Source organism: Molossus molossus, unplaced genomic scaffold (genome assembly GCF_014108415.1).
Source record: "Molossus molossus isolate mMolMol1 unplaced genomic scaffold, mMolMol1.p scaffold_m16_p_3, whole genome shotgun sequence".
NCBI classification, from domain to species: Eukaryota; Metazoa; Chordata; class Mammalia; order Chiroptera; family Molossidae; genus Molossus; species Molossus molossus.
The window spans coordinates 9,578,125-9,596,464 of NW_023425366.1; the positions used below are offsets into that span (position 1 = coordinate 9,578,125).

The following is an 18,340-nucleotide window of genomic DNA, read 5'->3' on the forward strand; positions in this document are numbered from 1 at the left end:
GCCACAGCTGTTGGGCAACGTATGCAGATTTTAATAAATCATTCGGGAGGTTGTGGTGTAAGGTCTACCATTAAAGCTTCTTATTATGTGTTGCCTTGACACTGGTAAAATTGGTAGGGCGTAGGATGTCCTAACTGTAAATTCCCCTCCCAACTCTTCCCATAGATTAATTCCTCTAGCTATAGCTAAACAACCCTCCTTACCAAGGGACCAGGTGCAGTTAGCACTAATCCCTAAGTAATGGGTTTCCGTTCCCTGCCAGCCTGTGAGATTATTCAAACAGCTAATCATGGAACCAGGGGCAGCCCAGCCTCCTGATGCTGTACGGCTGCCTTGCTCAGCCGCTGTTCATTCTGTTCTCAGTGCAGCCTGCATGTGGTCCTGAGCGCTGCGTGGTGTCTTCTTCCCCTGGGCTGTGAGTACGTGTGACCAATACACTGCTACTGACATCGTCTGTCCTGTGCGAGGTGGGGTGTGCGGCCCTCCCCATAAGCCTTGGGAGGAAATTCCTTCCTCACCAACAGGGTGAATGGGGGACAATTAAAACAGAGTTTGGGGGATCCAGGATGGAATGCAGACTGCGACAACATAATCTATCTGCATTATATGTGTATGAAATGACCTCACTGAAGAGGGTGGAGGGCACAGGTGTTTACCTAAGGAAGTGTGGGGTCCGAGATTACCACAGGGAACGGGAGGAGTCCGCAAGACTAATGACAAAGGAACTGTACTAAGCATTGGATTCAAGGCGATGACACTGTAACCCACAGGGGTAGAGTCGAGAATTCTGATACTTCCACACACATACACTCAAATCGAACAATTAAGTAAATGGATGTTAGATAATGGGAGCTAGGTTTACAGATAAGCTAAGTTTACAGATAGCAAAGGGAAGAGGCTAAAATAATTCATGTGAATTGGATTAGAGTTGGTTGTATGGCTCAGTATGAAGTCATGTTTAGTTTAATATAGATAAGGGGGGCTTCCACATATAAACATATTTAGAGATATGCGTGTATTTATCGGTTGATATATATTTCCTTGCTCTGTCAGCTGAGAAGATCTAGAAACAAGGACACTCCTTACTCCAAATCTTGATTTCTAAAACCACTCTCGATAAAAGTAACCAGGACACCTCGGAGCAACGCTGATGGTAGAACGGGGCGGGAAAGGCACAGGAAGGCCCGGAGCTCTGGCGGTGCCGGGAAGCAAGGCCGCGCTAAACACACGCGGACAAAACGCCACTGGTGGAGGAGTGTCACAGGGACACCTGAGCCAACTGAAAGAGCCCCATAACCAATGCCGGAACAACCTGAGCAATGAAATGAAGGATTGGATAACATATAAGCCAGTGTCAAATGTTCATGAGTCCATACTGCTTCAAATAAATGATTAAATAATAAAGGGAAGAGAGGAGATAGAGCTATGAAAATTCCAAATATCCAGTTCGATTCCCGGTCAGGGCACACACCCAGGTTTATTTTTAAAGTATGTTTTTTTTTAAAGTGTGAATTCATATACATAAAAAAGCACTGGAAAGATATATAAACAAATGTTTTTATTTATTTATTTATTTTTAATCCTCACCCAAGGACATTTTTCCATTTTTTGCTCAGACAGAGGGGGAGGGGGAGAGAGAGAGAGAGAGAGAGAGAGAGAGAGAGAGAGAGAGAGAGAGAGAAACATCGATGTGAAGGGACACATTGAGTGGCCGCCACCCGCACGACCAACCAGGGCCGGGGACAAACTGCAACCGAGGTACATGCCCTTAGCGGGAACCGAACCTGGGTCTCTCTGGACCGCAGGCCGACGCTCTAACCACTGAGCCAAACAGGCCAGGGCTAAACAAATGTTTTTAAAAGGGTCATCTCTGTGTCATGGTGAGATTGGTAGTGATGTTTAATTTTCTGGGCTTTTTAATTTTTTTCTTTATTGATTTTAGAGAGAGAGAAAGGGAGAGGGAGAGAGAGAAAGAGAAACATCGATAAGAGAGAACATCAATTGGCTGCCTCCTGCATGCCCTAATGGGGATCGGGCCCACAACCTGGGCATGTGCCCTGACTGGAAATCGAACTGGTGACCTCTTGGTGTATGGGTCGACATTCAGTTCACTGACCCACACCGGCTGGGCAAGATAAAATATTTTTTTAAAAAGTATCTGAGAAACCTAAAGAATAATAAATCCAGCAACGTAAATAATGAATAAATAAGGCACTTAGGGGAAGGAGATATAATAAAGGCAGGGCTGAGGGTAGAATACTAAATAAAGTGCACGCCTTTAGCAACTACGTCTTTGCCAGAGGGAGGCTGTGAAGTCGGCAGAGGGTGCCTCTGCTCTTCCCAGCCTCCCGCCGCGGACACGGCACTGAGGAGACACGGCAGCACACACTGGAGGGAGCCAACCCAGTGGGGACGCGGGAGCCAACCCAGTGGGGACGCGGGAGCCATTTGCTAAAAGGATACCGCAATCTCTGGGGTGCCAACCCATAACTGCAATTTTTATTTACTTGAGCTCTTCTCGGAAGGATGTGGCTAAAAGGAACCAGTCTGGCCAATCACTTGGGTGGGATAAGGCCTCCCCATCTAGAAAATGCATGCTTACATGGCCCATGGCTGGTGTCTGAGAATTTAGGGTGTAGTCACTACAAGGTCTTTGTTCCCTGGGACACTGCTCCAGCTGTCCCCCTTCTCTGTCTTTCCACTTAAATAAATGTTGAACAAACTTTTCAAGAATATTGTTTGGAAGGGAACACATTATTAGTCTGGCTGGAGAGCCAAAGTGTCAGGTTGTTCAAGGTATCCACACGTTTATCAACCCCTATCGTACCAAATTGAGTAAAAGCAAGTTAACAGTGACCAGGAAGAGTCCCGGCCAATTACTAACCGCCCACCCCCATAGTCTCAGTTGATCCAGGGTACAATTTCGACTATCAGCCTATCCATCAGCACCATCCAAGGATTTTCCCTTAACTGACAAGAATGGAGCAGCAAAGAGTTTGGAGCTACATTTTTGTGTGTGAATGAATATACTTTCCAGTGCTGCTGGTCATGGACAGATCCATGTGCTTAATACTCAGCCAGTCAACTCAGAGGTGGGCAGGGCTGACACCTTCTTATTAAAAACAAAGAATCCAACTAGGACTAACCAACCACACCTACCTCGGATGGGCCAAGGAAGTCCTTGTAAACAGTGCTAAGATTTTCCCTGGAAAACAGTTCTGGGCCTATTTGTATAAGGGTAACTGAAACTTAAATTAGTCATTGTGAAGTAGTTGGAAACATTTTAACATTAAAAAAAAAAAAAAATTCAGACCAAGAGTTAGGAATCACCTACCCTAGTTAACAAGGGACAGTAATCCACAAACTAATTTTTTTTTTATCCTCACCCGAGGATATTTTTCCATTTTTTTGTACAGATAGAGTGGGAGGGAGAGAAAGTAAGGAGGGAGAGAGAGAGAAACATCGACGTGAAGGGACACATCGAGTGGCTGCCACCCGCACGACCAACCAGGGCTGGGGACAAACTGCAACCGAGGTACGTGCCCTTAGCGGGAACCGAACCCGGGTGTCTCCAGACCGCAGGCCGACGCTCTAACCGCTGAGCCAAACTGGCCAGGGCTCCACAAACTAATTTTAATCACTATAACTTCCTGGGGAGATTCTAATATAAACTGACTACAATTCTGTCTCTTCCATAGCTTCTGGATCTTCTTAATCATCCATATTCTCTAAGTGTTCTGTTTGGACCCCGTAACTCTACAAACTGGGTGATCTCATCCATAATCATTGATCCATTTGTTTGGCGATGACACCAAATCTGTATCTCTTGACTGACCTTTCTGTGGAGCAACAGACCTGTGTTACCAATATATTCCTGGATACCCTTACCTGAATGTTTCTTAGACATCTTAAGATTATAGATTAAATTATTTTTATTGAACCTCCATTCCCCATCATGCCAACAATCTCTCAGAAACCTGGGAGGTAATCATGGTTCCTTCCTACCCTCTCTGTCCACATCAATCTCTGTACCTCGCTAACTCCACTTCTAAACAGGCCTGGAGTTTTCCCTCTTCATACGTGGGGCCTGCCTCACTCATCATTTCACTGGATGATTGCAAGTCTTGTTTTACCACCACTCTAGTCTTTCTCTGTTCCAATCTATCCTCCACATCAAAGACAAAGTTTAAAAAAAATTTTTAACAGTTAATTTTTTTGACTCTGTAATATATTTGTAAGGTTTGAAACAAACAAGTTACAAAAGGGTACCCAGGAAAAAGTCTGCCCCTTGCACTGGGCTCTTGGTCACCCAGTTTCCCTTCCCAAAGGTACCCACAGCTGTTTCTTTGGTGAAGAATGTCCTTCTAAGATGCACCGACGTCACAGCCTCCCATGGCTTCTCACTCTGTGTAAGACAATGGACAAGTTGAGAAGCACGTATGTGGCCTTTCAGGACTTAGTCGTTTCTCTCTCCTTTCTCCTAAGGAGCCCTTTGAACACCCAGATTTCATCCTGTCACCACTCACTCTTCTTTAAAAAGCCTTTGTTCCCTGTGATTCTGCATATACTCGTCCCCCCTTGGGCTGCCTCCCCCGAACTCCCATGCCCCACGCCAGTCACCCCTTTCTTTGAGTACAAAGCAGCATCTCTTAATGCTCCTCTAAATATACTCAAGTTCAAGCCCTTGTGGACGTCCACAGCTAAAGGTGATGCCCTCTGCTCATAACCCCTTTTAGGGTCAGGTATGTTTTACTGTAGCATCCATGCTGAAGGCCCATGCAGTGTTCCTTTGTGTTTGGAGTCCTCAACTAGCCAACTGCCTAATGCCTACCTGGTTGTTGTTTAATAACTACTGAATATTAGTTGCCATGTGACTACAGCTAAGCTAAGGGAATATTAGGCTGCATCAGTGGCAGTGGAGTACTCAGAATTTTTGGTTCTGGTCACCGTGTTTAGAGATAGGTAGACACTGCGGAGCGTAATGTCCACCTGACAGTGCAGGTGCATTAACCCGGGACGTCCTTACGGAGAAGAGGCTGCGGCCTCAGCTCCCGAAGAATCTCTGAAGAGCTGCAGAGGAAGCAGCTGCTGAGTGACTGCTGAGCTCCTCCTGTGCGCTGGGTCATCCTGGCGCGTCTTCCTCTGTGCTGAAATGTACTGTGACTTACTGTACTAATAGAAGCTGACGCACTGAAGTCTGAAAACAATGTGCTGTTTCCTCCCCTTACACTAGAGTGGGTCAAGGCTACCTCCATAGTGTGGCTCCTGCCCACTAATATTCCGTTGACTTCGCTTTGTTAGGGGCTGAATTACTACAGTCTACCTTATCTTTGCACCCTCACTGGAAGATGTTGAGCATGTGAGTGTGATCTGGTGGCCGGGGGGAGGGTGATTCAGAGAACTGCCATCCTAGATTAGGAGCTCCTGCAGAGCAAGGAGCATGACTCTTCATTTCCCATCTATCCAGTGCCTGGCAGCTATCAGACGCCTGAAGAAAAGGAAGTGAAGGTTTGGGGACCAGATCAATGGGAGAATGAAGGAAAGAGAGAGTGGAAGAAAATGTGACAATTTTTTTTTTGAAAGGAATGAAGGAAGCCCTGGCCAGTTTGGCTCAGCGGTTGAGTGTTGGCCTGCAGACCCTGGGTTCGGTTCCTCTAGGGGCACGTACCACACACACACACACACACACACACACACACACACAAGGAGTGAAGGGAAAAAAAGGAATGAAGGAAAGAGAAAAAGCAAAGAAATGAAGAAGGCTTACTGCTTTCTTAGAAACTGTTCATTGGATTCAGTTTTTAATGGGATGAGAGAAAAATATAAGCAGTAAAAGCTGCTTAAACAGACTGGAGGAGACCGGATAAAATGATTTCTAAGTTCCCACTCATTTGATCTATGATTTTAGGTTTTATTTATCCAACAATGTTTTGAGTGAATAGAGGCATTTAATAAATATTGAAAGAAACTACACGGAGGATCATCAGGGATCTCGGGGCAGTTGCTACTGGAGTCTACCCACTCTCTACATCCCTGAGGGCATATTATTTCCCTTTACCTCAAAAAGTCTTGCCACTATACTTAAAAAATATATTAAATAGAAGTATCTAAAATAACACCAAAGCAGAAGCAAAGTGACGTTTCTGCTAGAAAGGAGTTTGTATGACTTTCTTACTTGGGTCTTCATAGTTTCATGAGGAGACTATGTGGTCTGCAAAATGCAGTGTCGGTTTGCTCCACTGTAAGATGCTCTGTGGCTTAATTGGCACTGTACAGAGATGAGGTACTTCGTGATTTTTTTTTTTCTTTTAAAGGAACAACAGAAACTTGCTGGGCTAAACTCTAGACATGATGCAAATTTAAAGTAATTTAAGATACTATTTTGGTGGTGGTGGTGGTGGTGGTGGGGATTAAAGTTTTTTTTTTTTTTTCTCTAACAGAGTCCAGAGAGCTCTTTCTGCTTTGTGGAGATCCAAAAACCCTGAGCTGCAGAAACTCACAAGGCAATCAGTGAAGGTGAAGAAACCAGAAAGCAAAACATCACAACAGTAACCAAAGCCTGCCTCCCATCCCCCGCCCCACTATCTGTAAACAAAGATTTCTCAACTTTTTGGCCCTTCAAAATATGAGCAGTGCATAAAGTAGGAAATGATGATTTCCCCAAAGTTAATTGGAACTGTTCTCTGCTTATGTGATGTAATTCTAAGCTCAAAGGTGTTTGCTGACCCTGTAGTACCTTGCTTGAAACAAAACAGTGCTTAGCGCATGTCATTTTGATTTCATAAATAGGAAGCATATAAGAATAAGGGCAGTTAGGTAACGTTCTTGGAAAAAAAATAGCACCTTTGGTTTTTTACTTTTTTATATTATTGTCACAAAGAATCCAACTCTGCCCATTGACACTAGCCCAAATGCTATGACACTGCAAAATTGAGATCACATAAACTGTTTTTTTCACACTTGATTCTGTGCATGTTAGAGAAACATTAAGAGTAATAAACTCACTTAAAATTTTATTTATTTATTTATTTTGCGGTACGTGCCCCTAGTGGGAACCGAACCTGGGACTCTCTGGTCTGCAGGCCGACGCTCAACCGCTGAGCCAAACTGGCCAGGGCTAAACTCACTTAAAATTATTATTATTATTTTTTTACAAATACAGTATATTTATTAAAAATAAGTATACTTTCTCTACTTGCCCTGTGATATGGCATGATCCCATTTGTATAGGTAACGGTCTACATCTTACTCTTTCCAACTACAACAAATATTTGTCCATCCGTGTGTTGGCTTTCTGTCCAGGACCTCAGAAGACAGTCACCACACTCCACACTCACGGCTGGGATTTTGTGCTCAATAGTTCAGAGGCCCCCAGGCAGACCACATACTGTGACAAAAAGTGTGGACTGTCTCCTTTGTACAGATAGCATCCGCCATAAATTTACCAAGTCAAGAATTCCAGAAAAAGTGTTTCAGCCTTCACCTGCAGATCGTGAAAATTATGGTGGATCCACAGCACCCTCGTAAGCTGCATACTGTTACCAGAATAAAAAGTACAAAAAGACGTCTATATTGGGAAAACGATGAAATAAAGACGCCTGGATTAGAAAAAGCGCCTACTCCTCAAGTTCACAAGAACATCCATCCCTTCAGTGAATGCAAAACTGAAAGTGGTTAAACATTTGATAAGAATCATGCCCCTGAGGTGCCACAGGGACTTCCAGCAGGTCATGGCTCACACCTGCGGAGTTAGCAGCGCGGTGGCATCTAAACCCCCTGGACCAGGAAGCAATTAAGTCCTAATGCCACAGCTGTTTCAGATTCAACAGTGCAAATCATTTTTACTTCAAGACAGCGAGAAAGTGTTCTCATAAAACATAGTATATTTTAAGTGCAACTCATTTTTACTGACTAAAAAAAAATCGTCGACTGAGCTGATGCATGCAACCGTAAGCCTCTTTGCAGTTTAGTGAAAGTCTACATTTTACTGATAACCTAAACTATTAATCCCCATCCATCAAATGTCTGGGTACTATCCCCGTCCTGGGACGCAGATATGTCCCCACATATCCCAAGCCTGGTCCTTCCAACAGAGCTTGCTGTTGGGAGGGAGTTTTCGGAAAGCGTCCAGGAGGAGGCAAGACCCACAACGTTACTCGAGCGGTCGCGGTGCCCGAGCGCAATTTACAGGCTCAAAGTGAAAAAGAGCGGGGGGGGGGGGGTAACTCTATCAAAGATGCAAGTGACAACCCCCCGCGGCTGCCAGATTTCCACGCGCGCGGGGAAAATGCAAAGGCTAGGGGCAGTGCCTGGGCGGCATCCCCACCCTGTTTCAACTCGGGCTGCACTGGTAACGAGCAGCACGTGTGCGCCCCCCGAGCGGGCTCCAGGGCCCGGGGGGCGGCCCCCCATCCCGCCTTCACCGTCAGAGGCTCGGCCCGAGAGGGCAGGAGAAGGAGGGCGGCCGCCCTGGCCCGCCGCCAGCAAGCCCCGTCCCGCGCGCAGGTGGGCGGGTGGGCGGGCGCCGGGCGCGGGGGGCGCGGGGCGCGGGGGGCGCGGGGCGCGGGGGGCGCGGGGCGCGGGGGGCGCGGGGGGCGGGGGCGCGGGGGCGCGGGGGGCGCGGGGCGCGGGGGGCGCGGGGCGCGGGGGCGCGGGGCGCGGGGGGCGCGGGCGCGGGGGGCCGGCGCCCGCCCCGCCAGAGGAGCGTTGGCGCCGGCGGCGGGGCCTCGGCGGGCTGCGCAGGGCGGCGGCTGGCGGCGGGCTCCCTCCCCGTCCCCACCTCCCGCCCGCCCCGGCGCCCTGCCCGCCCCCTCCGCCCCCTCCGCCCCCTCCCGCGGCGCCATGCGCAGACTCAGTTCCTGGAGGAAGATGGCGACAGCCGAAAAGCAGAAACACGACGGGCGGGTGAAGATCGGCCACTACATCCTGGGGGACACGCTGGGCGTCGGCACCTTCGGCAAAGTGAAGGGTGAGGACCCCGGGGCGCGGCGGGGCCCCAGCCGGCCCCGGCCGCTTCCGCTCCTCGCACCTCTTCATCCTCCGCGCCCTGCGTTCCTCGTCTCCCGGGCTCGGCAGCCCGGGTCCTGCGTCCGGCGGGAGCGGAGCCCGAGGCCGGCGGGACCGGGCCCTCCGGGCCGGGTGGGGGCGGGGTGGCGAACGGTCGCCCTGGCGACGGCGCCGCGGCCGGGGGCTCGTCCGCGCGAGGGGCGGAGATGCGGCGGAGGGAACTTCCCCAGGTGGGCGGCCGGGGGCTGCGCGGCGGCGGGTCCGGCCCCGAGGCGCGAGGCGGCCCCGGCTCGCCCCGGCCGTGCTCCCTGGGCTCGGGGCCAGCCATCGCTCCCTGGCAGTTCTGGGCATTGTCTGTATTTCCGTCCTCTGCTGGAGGCTGTGACCTACCTGCTCCGGCGGCTTCTCGAGTGCGAAGTGTGTGCTTCCCAGAGTCAGGTTGCTTTGGGGGTAGCTTGCAGAATTGAAACAAACGCAGAAAAAGGCGGTATCGTCGGGAAGGAGGACCGATATATTTTTCGGAGGAGTTAATGAATAATAAACGGGTCCTGTGTTTGCGATGCAGGGTTTATGTTCTGAATGCAGACTCCATACCTTCAGTGTTGCTGAATGGCCGGTTTTGCCATTTCTGTGCCAAACCTGGTAGTTAATGCAGGTGTTGCCTCCAGATAGTGTTTATTAGTTCACTGATGGAGCTCCTTTCCATTCATTTTCACAGGGTATTTATATTGTGATAAACAATTTAGTGCACATCATTTGAAAACATTTTGTGTTTTAAAGAAAAAGTGTGGACTTTCTTAACCTTGTGTTTCAACACAGTATTCTTGAAATAGCAAACTTGCTCTCCAGTGCACCGATTCTGGCACAAGAAGTTTAATGGCAAACTTTGTGATGCATAATGTTTCTTTTCTTTAAAATAATTGACTTTGTTGTTAGGGATGCAGAGGAAAATAGTGTGAAACATACATAATTCATGCATTGGCTTTGGATAAATAATAGCTATGACTTGCATATCAGTATTTGACTTGAAAGCAGGAAAAGTTGGGAAAGTCTGTACAGTGAATTAACTAACCGAGCCTTGCTCTACCAGAGCTAAATAAACATTTTCTGATTTTATCTAGGGATGGAAGAGGAGAACCCTTCCTTCTCTTGCCCTTTCTGAGTCATAGAACTGGAAAATTGCTGTGTAGCCCACAGGGAAGCAACTGCCTAAACCTTCTTATGAAAATCAGCAAGGCCAACAATGTAAGAAAGTAAGAAGCAAATGCCAGAATAGGGTGATAACATCCATTAGGGTGGATCTGTATTAGGTCAGCAAGATGGTTCTGTGCCCTTGAATTTATCTATTTCAGCTATGCTGTCTCTTTACTTATTAGCATTACAAACTGCTTTTAGGTTACAGGTATTGGTAAGAAATGCTCATTAATAACCCCTTCCACCCTCCAAATAGTGATGACACTGTTGGTGCCCATACCTCTCCCACAGTTCTGCTTGGATTAGGATGCTCATCGTTCTCCTACTAGAGACTGGAACAGAGTCAGGTCTCATTTTTTTCAGTTTGCTAGGTGGCTTTTGGCATGGCAGATGGGAAAGCAGGAGTCAACAACTTCATCAAATTAGTCAGCAGCTTTGCTAAATATAGAAAGGTCAACATTAGTCAAAGGATCACAGATTTCACAGATACAGTTCAGGTTTTTCATAAACACATTAGTTGATGTTGGTCAAAATCCTCAACCAGTGCATTTTAAAGTTGTTAAACTGTTGGGATACTTTTTTCTTTCTTTCTTTTTTTAAATTTATTTTTTATTGATTTTTAGAGAGAGAGGAAGGAGAGGGGGAGAGAGATGGAGACATCAATGAGAGAGAACATTGGTTGGCTGTCTCCTGCACACTCCTCCCCACTGGGGATTTGGCCCACAACCTGGGCATGTGCTCTCCCCGGGAACCGAACCAGTGACCTCTTGGTGCATGGGTCGATGCTCAACCACTGAACCACACTAGCTGGGCTGTTGGGATGCTTTTTGCCCCAAGTAATAGAAAATCCAACTCAGCCCAGCCAAGGACATCTCTTTCTGTAGTTCTCTCTCCCGAGGAAGTGGTAGCATACATCTGGTGAATCTCACTGACTCTTCTAGCCCCTCTGGCCAGGGATGTCAAGTGCGAACTGGCTTAGGCTGTGTTCCAAAGTAGGCACTAGCAAGGGAGATGGAATTACCCTTGGCGGGATATGGCCACTCTTGGATGTGTGTGTGGAGGGGGTGGGGGAGGGGAACAAACTGAAGTCCTTGCATAGTGTCCTGGACAGGGCAGATACTTAACAGAAATGGGTATTGTTACAAAGAGGGATGTTGATGCTCAGTGAGCAGGCAAAGGTGGCTGCTATAGTGGTGATGTTGGTAATTTACACTAGCTTTATTTTTTTTTATTTTATTTTTTATTTTTTTATCCTCACCCGAGGACATTTTTCCATTTTTTGTTCAGATAGAGCGGGAGGGAGAAAGAGGAAGAGAGAGAGAGAGAAAGAAACATTGATGTGAAGGGACACATCGAGTGGCTGCCACTTGCACGACCAACCAGGGCCGGGGACAAACTGCAACCGAGGTACATGCCCTTAGTGGGAACCGAACCCGGGTCTCTCTGCACCGCAGGCCGACGCTCCAACCGCTGAGCCAAACTGGCCAGGGCAAAGGAAAACCTCTTTTTTTTTTTTATCCTCACCCGAGGACAGTCTTCCATTTTTTGTTCAGATAGAGCAGGAGGGAGAGAGAGGAAGAGAGAGAGAGAAACATCGACGTGAAAGGGACACATCGAGTGGCTCCCACCCACACAACCCAACCAGGGCCGGGGACAAACTGCATCCGAAGTACATGCCCTTAGAGGGAACCGAACCCTGGTCTCTCTGCCCCGCAGGCCATTGCTCTAATCGCTGAGCCAAACCGGCCAGGGCTACACTAGCTTTAATTTGACAAGAATTCTTAGGAGTAATATGATTAGCCATATATTTCAGTGGAGACCATTTGGAATAGAGCTTTAAAAAAATTAGTTAAACATATTGGTACATTTAACCTAGAAGAGGAATCTAATAGAAGATGTAATATTGATATGCAGAAAAGTTCCCAATATAATATTCCATGCTTAGATGAAATTTAATTTGGGGGAAGAAGGGGACTATAAATTTATAGTGATTATTTCGTTTCCTATTACAGACTACAAAACTTAATGGTAACATTTGAGGGGAAAGTTTAAACAGACAACAAGGGTTAATTTGTAATTATACGTGAATTATCTTTTATTACTGCCAAGGTGGTTATTTTTCCTGGTTGTTAAAGTGTTAGTGTCTACTCCCTTGCTGGTCCACTCCCTTTCCTCCCAAGTAGAACAATTATAAAAACAGGAATGTACAAAGAGTCATGTGACTATTGCACTAAATTAAAATGACAGTTTTTTTTTTGTTTTTTGTTTTTTTTATCCTCACCCGAGGACATTTTTCCATTTTTTTGTTCAGGTAGAATAGGAGGGGGAGAGAGGAACAGAGAGAGAGAGAAACATCGATGTGAAGGGACACATCGAGTGGCTGCCACCCGCACGACTGACCAGAGCCGGGGACAAACTGCAACCGAGGTACATACCCTTAGCAGGAACCGAACCCCGGTCTCTCGGGACCGCAGGCCGACGCTCTAACCGCTGAGCCAAACCGGCCAGTGCTAAAATGACAGTTTTTGTTAGTTTTCCAAGAGAAGGCTACCTTTTTAGGGGGTGGATGATCTGTGGCAAATGAGTTGTTTATACATAGAATCTATTAAATTGGTGATTGTTTCTATGTAAAATTGCAATTTCAGGTAAATAGGTGGTTCTCTTTGTGAATGCATCATAGTGCAAGTTCTTGAAACATTTCTTCGAGTAAGAAGTCTGTATGTGAACTAGAGCTATATATATCAGCATAGGTGAATTGCAAGTATATAAGATTAGGTCACTGAAACAGAAGAAGTAGAAGAATATGTACACTCGTTATTTATATACATTTTAAAAACATGCAAACATACTCATATCTTGCTGGTGGCAGTATAAATTGGTACCACCTCAGTAGAGTGTGACAGTATTTATTAAAATGCACCCAGTAATTCAACTTCTAGGAATTTATTCTAGAGATATACTCATGTGTGTGAAATAATGAGTTATTCATTGACATATTGTTTGTAAATGCAGAAGATTGGAAGTAACTTTTTTTTTTAATCCTCATCTGAGGACATTTTTCCATTTTTTACTCAGATAGAGCGGGAAGGAGAGAGAGGAAGAGAGAGAAACATCAATGTGAAAGGGACACATCGAGTGGCCGCCACCCACACAACCCAACCAGGGCGGGGGACAAACGGCAGCCAAGGTACATGCCCTTAGCGGAAACCGAACCCGGGTCTCTGTGGACCTCAGGCCGACGCTCTAACCGCTGAGCCAAACCGGCCAGGGCGGAAGTAACTTTTAAAAAAAAAAAAATTTTTTTTTCATTCTCACCTGAGGACATTTTTCCATTTTTTTGTACAGATAGAGTGGGAGGGAGAGAGAGGAAGAGAGAGAGAGAGAGAAACATCGACGTGAAAGGGAGACATCGAGTGGTTGCCACCCGCACAACCAACCAGGGCCGGGGACAAACTTCAACCGAGGTACATGCCCTTAGCGGGAACCGAACCCAGGTCTCTCTGGACCGCAGGCCGACGCTCTAACCGCTGAGCCAAACTGGCCAGGGCTGGAAGTAACTTTTTAATAGGACAATAGTTAAATTCTGGTTTATTTATACAAGGATACGCCTTACAGACATTAAAAAAAATAAGGAAGAGCCCGGCCGGTGTGGCTCAGTGGTTGAGCGTCAGTCTATGCACCAAAAGGTCGCTGGTTCGATTCCCGGTCAGGTCACATGCCCAGGTTGTGGGCCGGATCCCCAGTAGGGCATGCAGGAGGCGGCCATTCGATGTTCTCTCTCATTGATGTTTCTGTCTCTCTCTCTCTCTCCCTCTCCCTTCCTCTCTCTCTAAAAATCAATTTTTTTTTAAAAAAGTAAGAGACTTTATATAACTTAGGGAACAATTTTCAAGGTGTAGTTTTAAGAGGGACAATAAGGGGTTAGTAGGACAATGTGTATAGTATACCTACTATTTATAAAAAGCAGGGCAAATATGTATCTAAGTGTAATTACTTGCTTATGTATAAAGTGTCTCTTTAAAGATACACATGAAACTTAACATTAATTGTTCAGGGCAGGGGGACATTTCACTGTGTATCCTCTTGTACTTTTGAATTTTGTGTAGTGCAGGTATTATGTTCAAAAGAATATACAAAATTAAATTTGCAACATAAGCATAGGAAAACAATGTTACTGTATTGTTTATGGATTCATATTGTGGAAAAGACAAACACCACATTCAAGATAGTGGTTGTATCTGGGGAGAGAGGACGGAGAAAAGATCTGGGAGGAGTCATACTGGGCTTCAGTCATACTGTTTTACTGCTTAAGCTGGTAATGGGTGAGACGTGGATATTTGGTATGCCTTTTGGGATGCCTGAAATGTTTTATCGAAAAGGAATCTTTCTTGCCCTGGTCAGGTTGCTCTGCTGGAGCGTTGTCCCGTATACCAAAATGGTTATGGGTTTGATATCCGGTCAGGGCACATATCTAGGTTTCAGGTTCGATCCCCGGTTGGGACACATACAGGAGGCAACTGATACATGGTTCTCTCTCCCTCTCTCTCTCCTCCCCCCCTTCCTCCCTCCCTCTATCTGTAAAATAAAGGAACATATCCTCTGGTGAGGATGAAAAAAAAAAAAAGGAAAAAGGTAGCTTTCCCAAATTCCCACCTATAGCTTACCCCTCTCCAGGATTGGTTTTTTGCTAATATTTTTAGAAGTGAGATTTTTATTTTTATTTTAGAGTGAGGATGAAATCATTAGGTGATTAGAATATCTTCAGTAGATTTCAGTAGATAATTCTATCTCTGTGGGTGGCATCTCTCTTATTTAAGATCCTCTCTCTTTTTTTCCTTTGGCATTTATCTTCAGATAGAGCGGGAAGGAGAGAGAAACATTGATGCAAGAGAGACACATCGACTAGTTGCCACCACCCCAAACCGAGGCCAGTGACAAACTGCAACCAAAGTATGTGCCCTTAGCGGGAGCTGAACCCAGGACTCTGGTCTGCAGGCCAGTGCTCTAACCACTGAGGAAACCAGCCAGGGCAAGATTCTCTCTTTCAAAGTGTGATCTTGTTTCACTTCAGGATTACATATCTGATTAGAAGAGTCTTTGTTATAATGTTTTGCAGTTAGACAAAGTTCCCTTTAGAGAGCAAGAACAGGCCTCCGCTGGTTTGACTCAGTGGTTGGAGTGTTAGCCTGTGGACCAGAGAGTCCTGGGTTGGGTCCCCACTAGGGGCACGTAACAAAAAAACACACACAAAAAAACAGGTTGTTAGCTAATACTTAGTTGACTAATCTCTTGTTATTGTGAGGGAGAGGTGAATTCTGGTAACCTTTGCTCTGAGTGATGTGCAGGTCTTCCATTTCCTTCATAAGCAACACCTTAGCACGACTGTAAAACACTGAGTCTGGAGAGTAGAATTCTGAGCGTCGGAAAAGGGGAGATCTCTCAGTAATGCGTATTGTGACAAGGTCCATTTCTGCCTTGAGTGATTATGGAGCAGCAATTAATTTGGCTGCAACTGAGTTTAGTCAATGGAGAACCTTTAGTCTACTTTTGAGAAAATTAGTTTTATTGTGAGACTTAAATATAATGATGTGTGTTTCCTAAGCTATAAGATACTACTATAGTTTCAAAAGTATTATACTACTGAAATTCTAATATTGAAGTATTTTGGTAATTGGGTTCAAGGCAGATATTTTTGTTTCTATAAGTAAGGAAAATATACAGATTATGGCCTTAAATTATCAAGATTTGATGATTTGTTGATGGCGGCCATTCTGACAGGTGTGAGGTGATAATGTGCATCTCTCTGATGATTAGTGATGTTGAGCATTTCTTCATATGTCTCTTAGCCATTTGTATGTCCTGTTTGGAGAGGTGTCTATTTACTCTGCCCATTTTTAAATTGGGTTCTTTGTCTTCGCAAACAATAAGTGTTGGTGAGGGTGTGGAGAAAAGGGGACTCTAGTATACTGTTGGTGGAATGCAGACTGGTGCAGCCACTATGAAAACAATATGGTGGTACCTCAAAAAATTAAAATTTGAACTGCCATTTGACCCAGTGATCCCACTTCTAGGAATATACCCAAAGAAGCCTGAAACACCAATCAGAAAGAATATATGTACCCCTATGTTCATAGCAGCACTATTTACAATAGCTGAGATCTCAAATGTCCATCAGTTGACGAATGGATAAAAAAAACTGTGGTGCCCTGGCCGGTTTGGCTCCGTGGTTAGAGTGTCAGCCTACGGTCCAGAGAGACCTGGGTCATGCCTCGGTTGCCGTTTGTTCCCAGCTCTGGTTGGTCGTGCGGGTGGCAGCCACTTGATGTGTCCCTTTCACGTCGATGTTTCTCTCTCTCTCTCTCTTCCTCTCCCTCCCTCCCACTCTGTCTGAACAAAAAATGGAAAAATGTCCTCGGGTGAGGATTTAAAGAAAAAAAAAAAGCTGTGGTACATATACACAATGGAGTACTATGCAACTGTAAGAAAGAAAGATCTTTTATCCTTTGAGACGACATGGAGGGACCTGGAAAGTATTATCCTAAGCGAAACAAGCCAAACAGAGAAAGACAAGTATTATATGATCTCACTTATTTGTGGAATATAATGAACATAATAGTCTGAGGAACGGGGTAGTCCCAGAAACGTGGAAGTGGTGTACAGACTGACAATCCCCAGAAGAGGAGGTGGTGGGGGAGAGCTAAACCACAGAACTTATATGCATGTATGCATGAATAATGGACATGGACAACAAAGCTGGGGACAGGACAGGGAGGGAGGGGAAGGGAGGAATCAGCGGGGGAAAAAGGAGAAACATCTGTAACAAAAATAAATAAATTGAAGTGAAAAAAATAAAAATAAAAAATTATCAAGATTTGCTGGCAAGAAAGAGGGAGGAAAAGAATAGTTAGAGGTGAAGCTGCCTACTCTGAAAGAGGAAATATTTTATTTCATTTTTTAATCCTCACCCAAAGATATTTTTCTGTTTATCTTCAGATACAGTGGAGGGAGGGGGGTGAGAAAGAAACATCGGCATGAGAAGGAGATACTGATTTGTTGCCTCCTGCACGAACTACAACCGAGGTATGTGCCCTTAGCTGGAATCAAACCTGCGACCCTTTGGTTCACGGGTTGATACTCTACTGCTGAGCCAAACTGGCCAGGGCTCATGAACTATTTCTTAAATGAGTGAATGAATTTTTAACATAATTATTATTCAGTCTATTATTATTTTCAAAACTATAAGACTATAAATGAATGATTCCTCTGATATGTTTACTTCTATTTACATTTTATTAAAAGGATATTTGTATTATACCAAGTAATGTCCTTTTGAGGATTATCTTTTTTTAAAAATTGATCACATTTCACTTATCATTTCTGGAAAAAGCATAATATTTTGAGACAGACTTGGGTTCGAGTTTTGGCTTTGCAAGCCATTAGCTGTGTACCTTTGGACAAGTTAGTTCTTCGTCCTGTAGTTCCTTACCTGTAAAGTGTTGTTATTAACACTGACCTTCCAGGGTTGGCGAGAGCTGGTATATATGGGTACAAAGTGGGAATGTCATGAACATTAGCTAGTAAATTGTATACCTAAAGTACAGTACATATTGACTAGATTTATATTTTTTAAAAATAGTATTCAAGCCCTGGCCAGTTTGGCTCAGCAGTTAGAGCGTCGACCTGCGGCCCTGAGAGACCCGGGTTCGGTTCCAGTTGCAGTTTGTCCCCGGCCCTGGTTGGGTCGTGCAGGTGACAGCCACTCGATGTGTCCCTTTCACGTCGATGGTTCTCTCCCTCCCTCCCTCCCTCCCTCCCACTCTGTCTGAACAAAAGATGGGAAAGTGTCCTCAGGTGAGGATGTAAAAAAAAAAAATAGTATTCAACCCAGCCATGTTGCTCAGTGGTTGAGCATTGACCCCTGCACCAAGAGGTCACCAGTTCAATTCCTGGTCAGGGCACATGCCCAGGTTGTGGGCCCGATCCCCAGTGGCGGGCATGCAGGAGGCGGCCAGTCGCTGGTCTCTCTCATTGATGTTTCTATCTCTCACTCTACCTTCCTCTCTCTCTAAAAATCAGTAAAGAAAAAAAAATAGTATTCATTTAAAACATCTGATTTAAACTCAAGTCAGATGAACCTTTT

General features: G+C 45.5%; 1 protein-coding gene and 1 pseudogene across 5 annotated transcripts in view; both read left to right on the forward strand.

Moving 5' to 3' along the window:
- Nucleotides 1-4,417: 4,417 nt before the first annotated feature.
- LOC118641551 lies at nt 4,418-7,803 on the forward strand (annotated as a pseudogene).
- Nucleotides 7,804-8,818: 1,015 nt separating this feature from the next.
- PRKAA1 (protein kinase AMP-activated catalytic subunit alpha 1) overlaps nt 8,819-18,340 on the forward strand; it is a 36,231-nt gene continuing 26,709 nt past the window's right edge. For 3 of the 5 annotated variants that reach the window (XM_036279386.1, XM_036279384.1, XM_036279387.1), the window contains exon 1: nt 10,140-10,251. Coding sequence is in view for 1 of the 5 variants with exons in the window: in XM_036279382.1 (XP_036135275.1) it covers nt 8,842-8,968 (127 nt within the window). In the remaining 4 variants the exon portion in view is untranslated. Of the gene's footprint in view, nt 8,969-10,139; nt 10,260-18,340 lie in introns of those variants that run through there. The other 2 variants (XM_036279382.1, XM_036279385.1) reach the window with 2 other exon arrangements.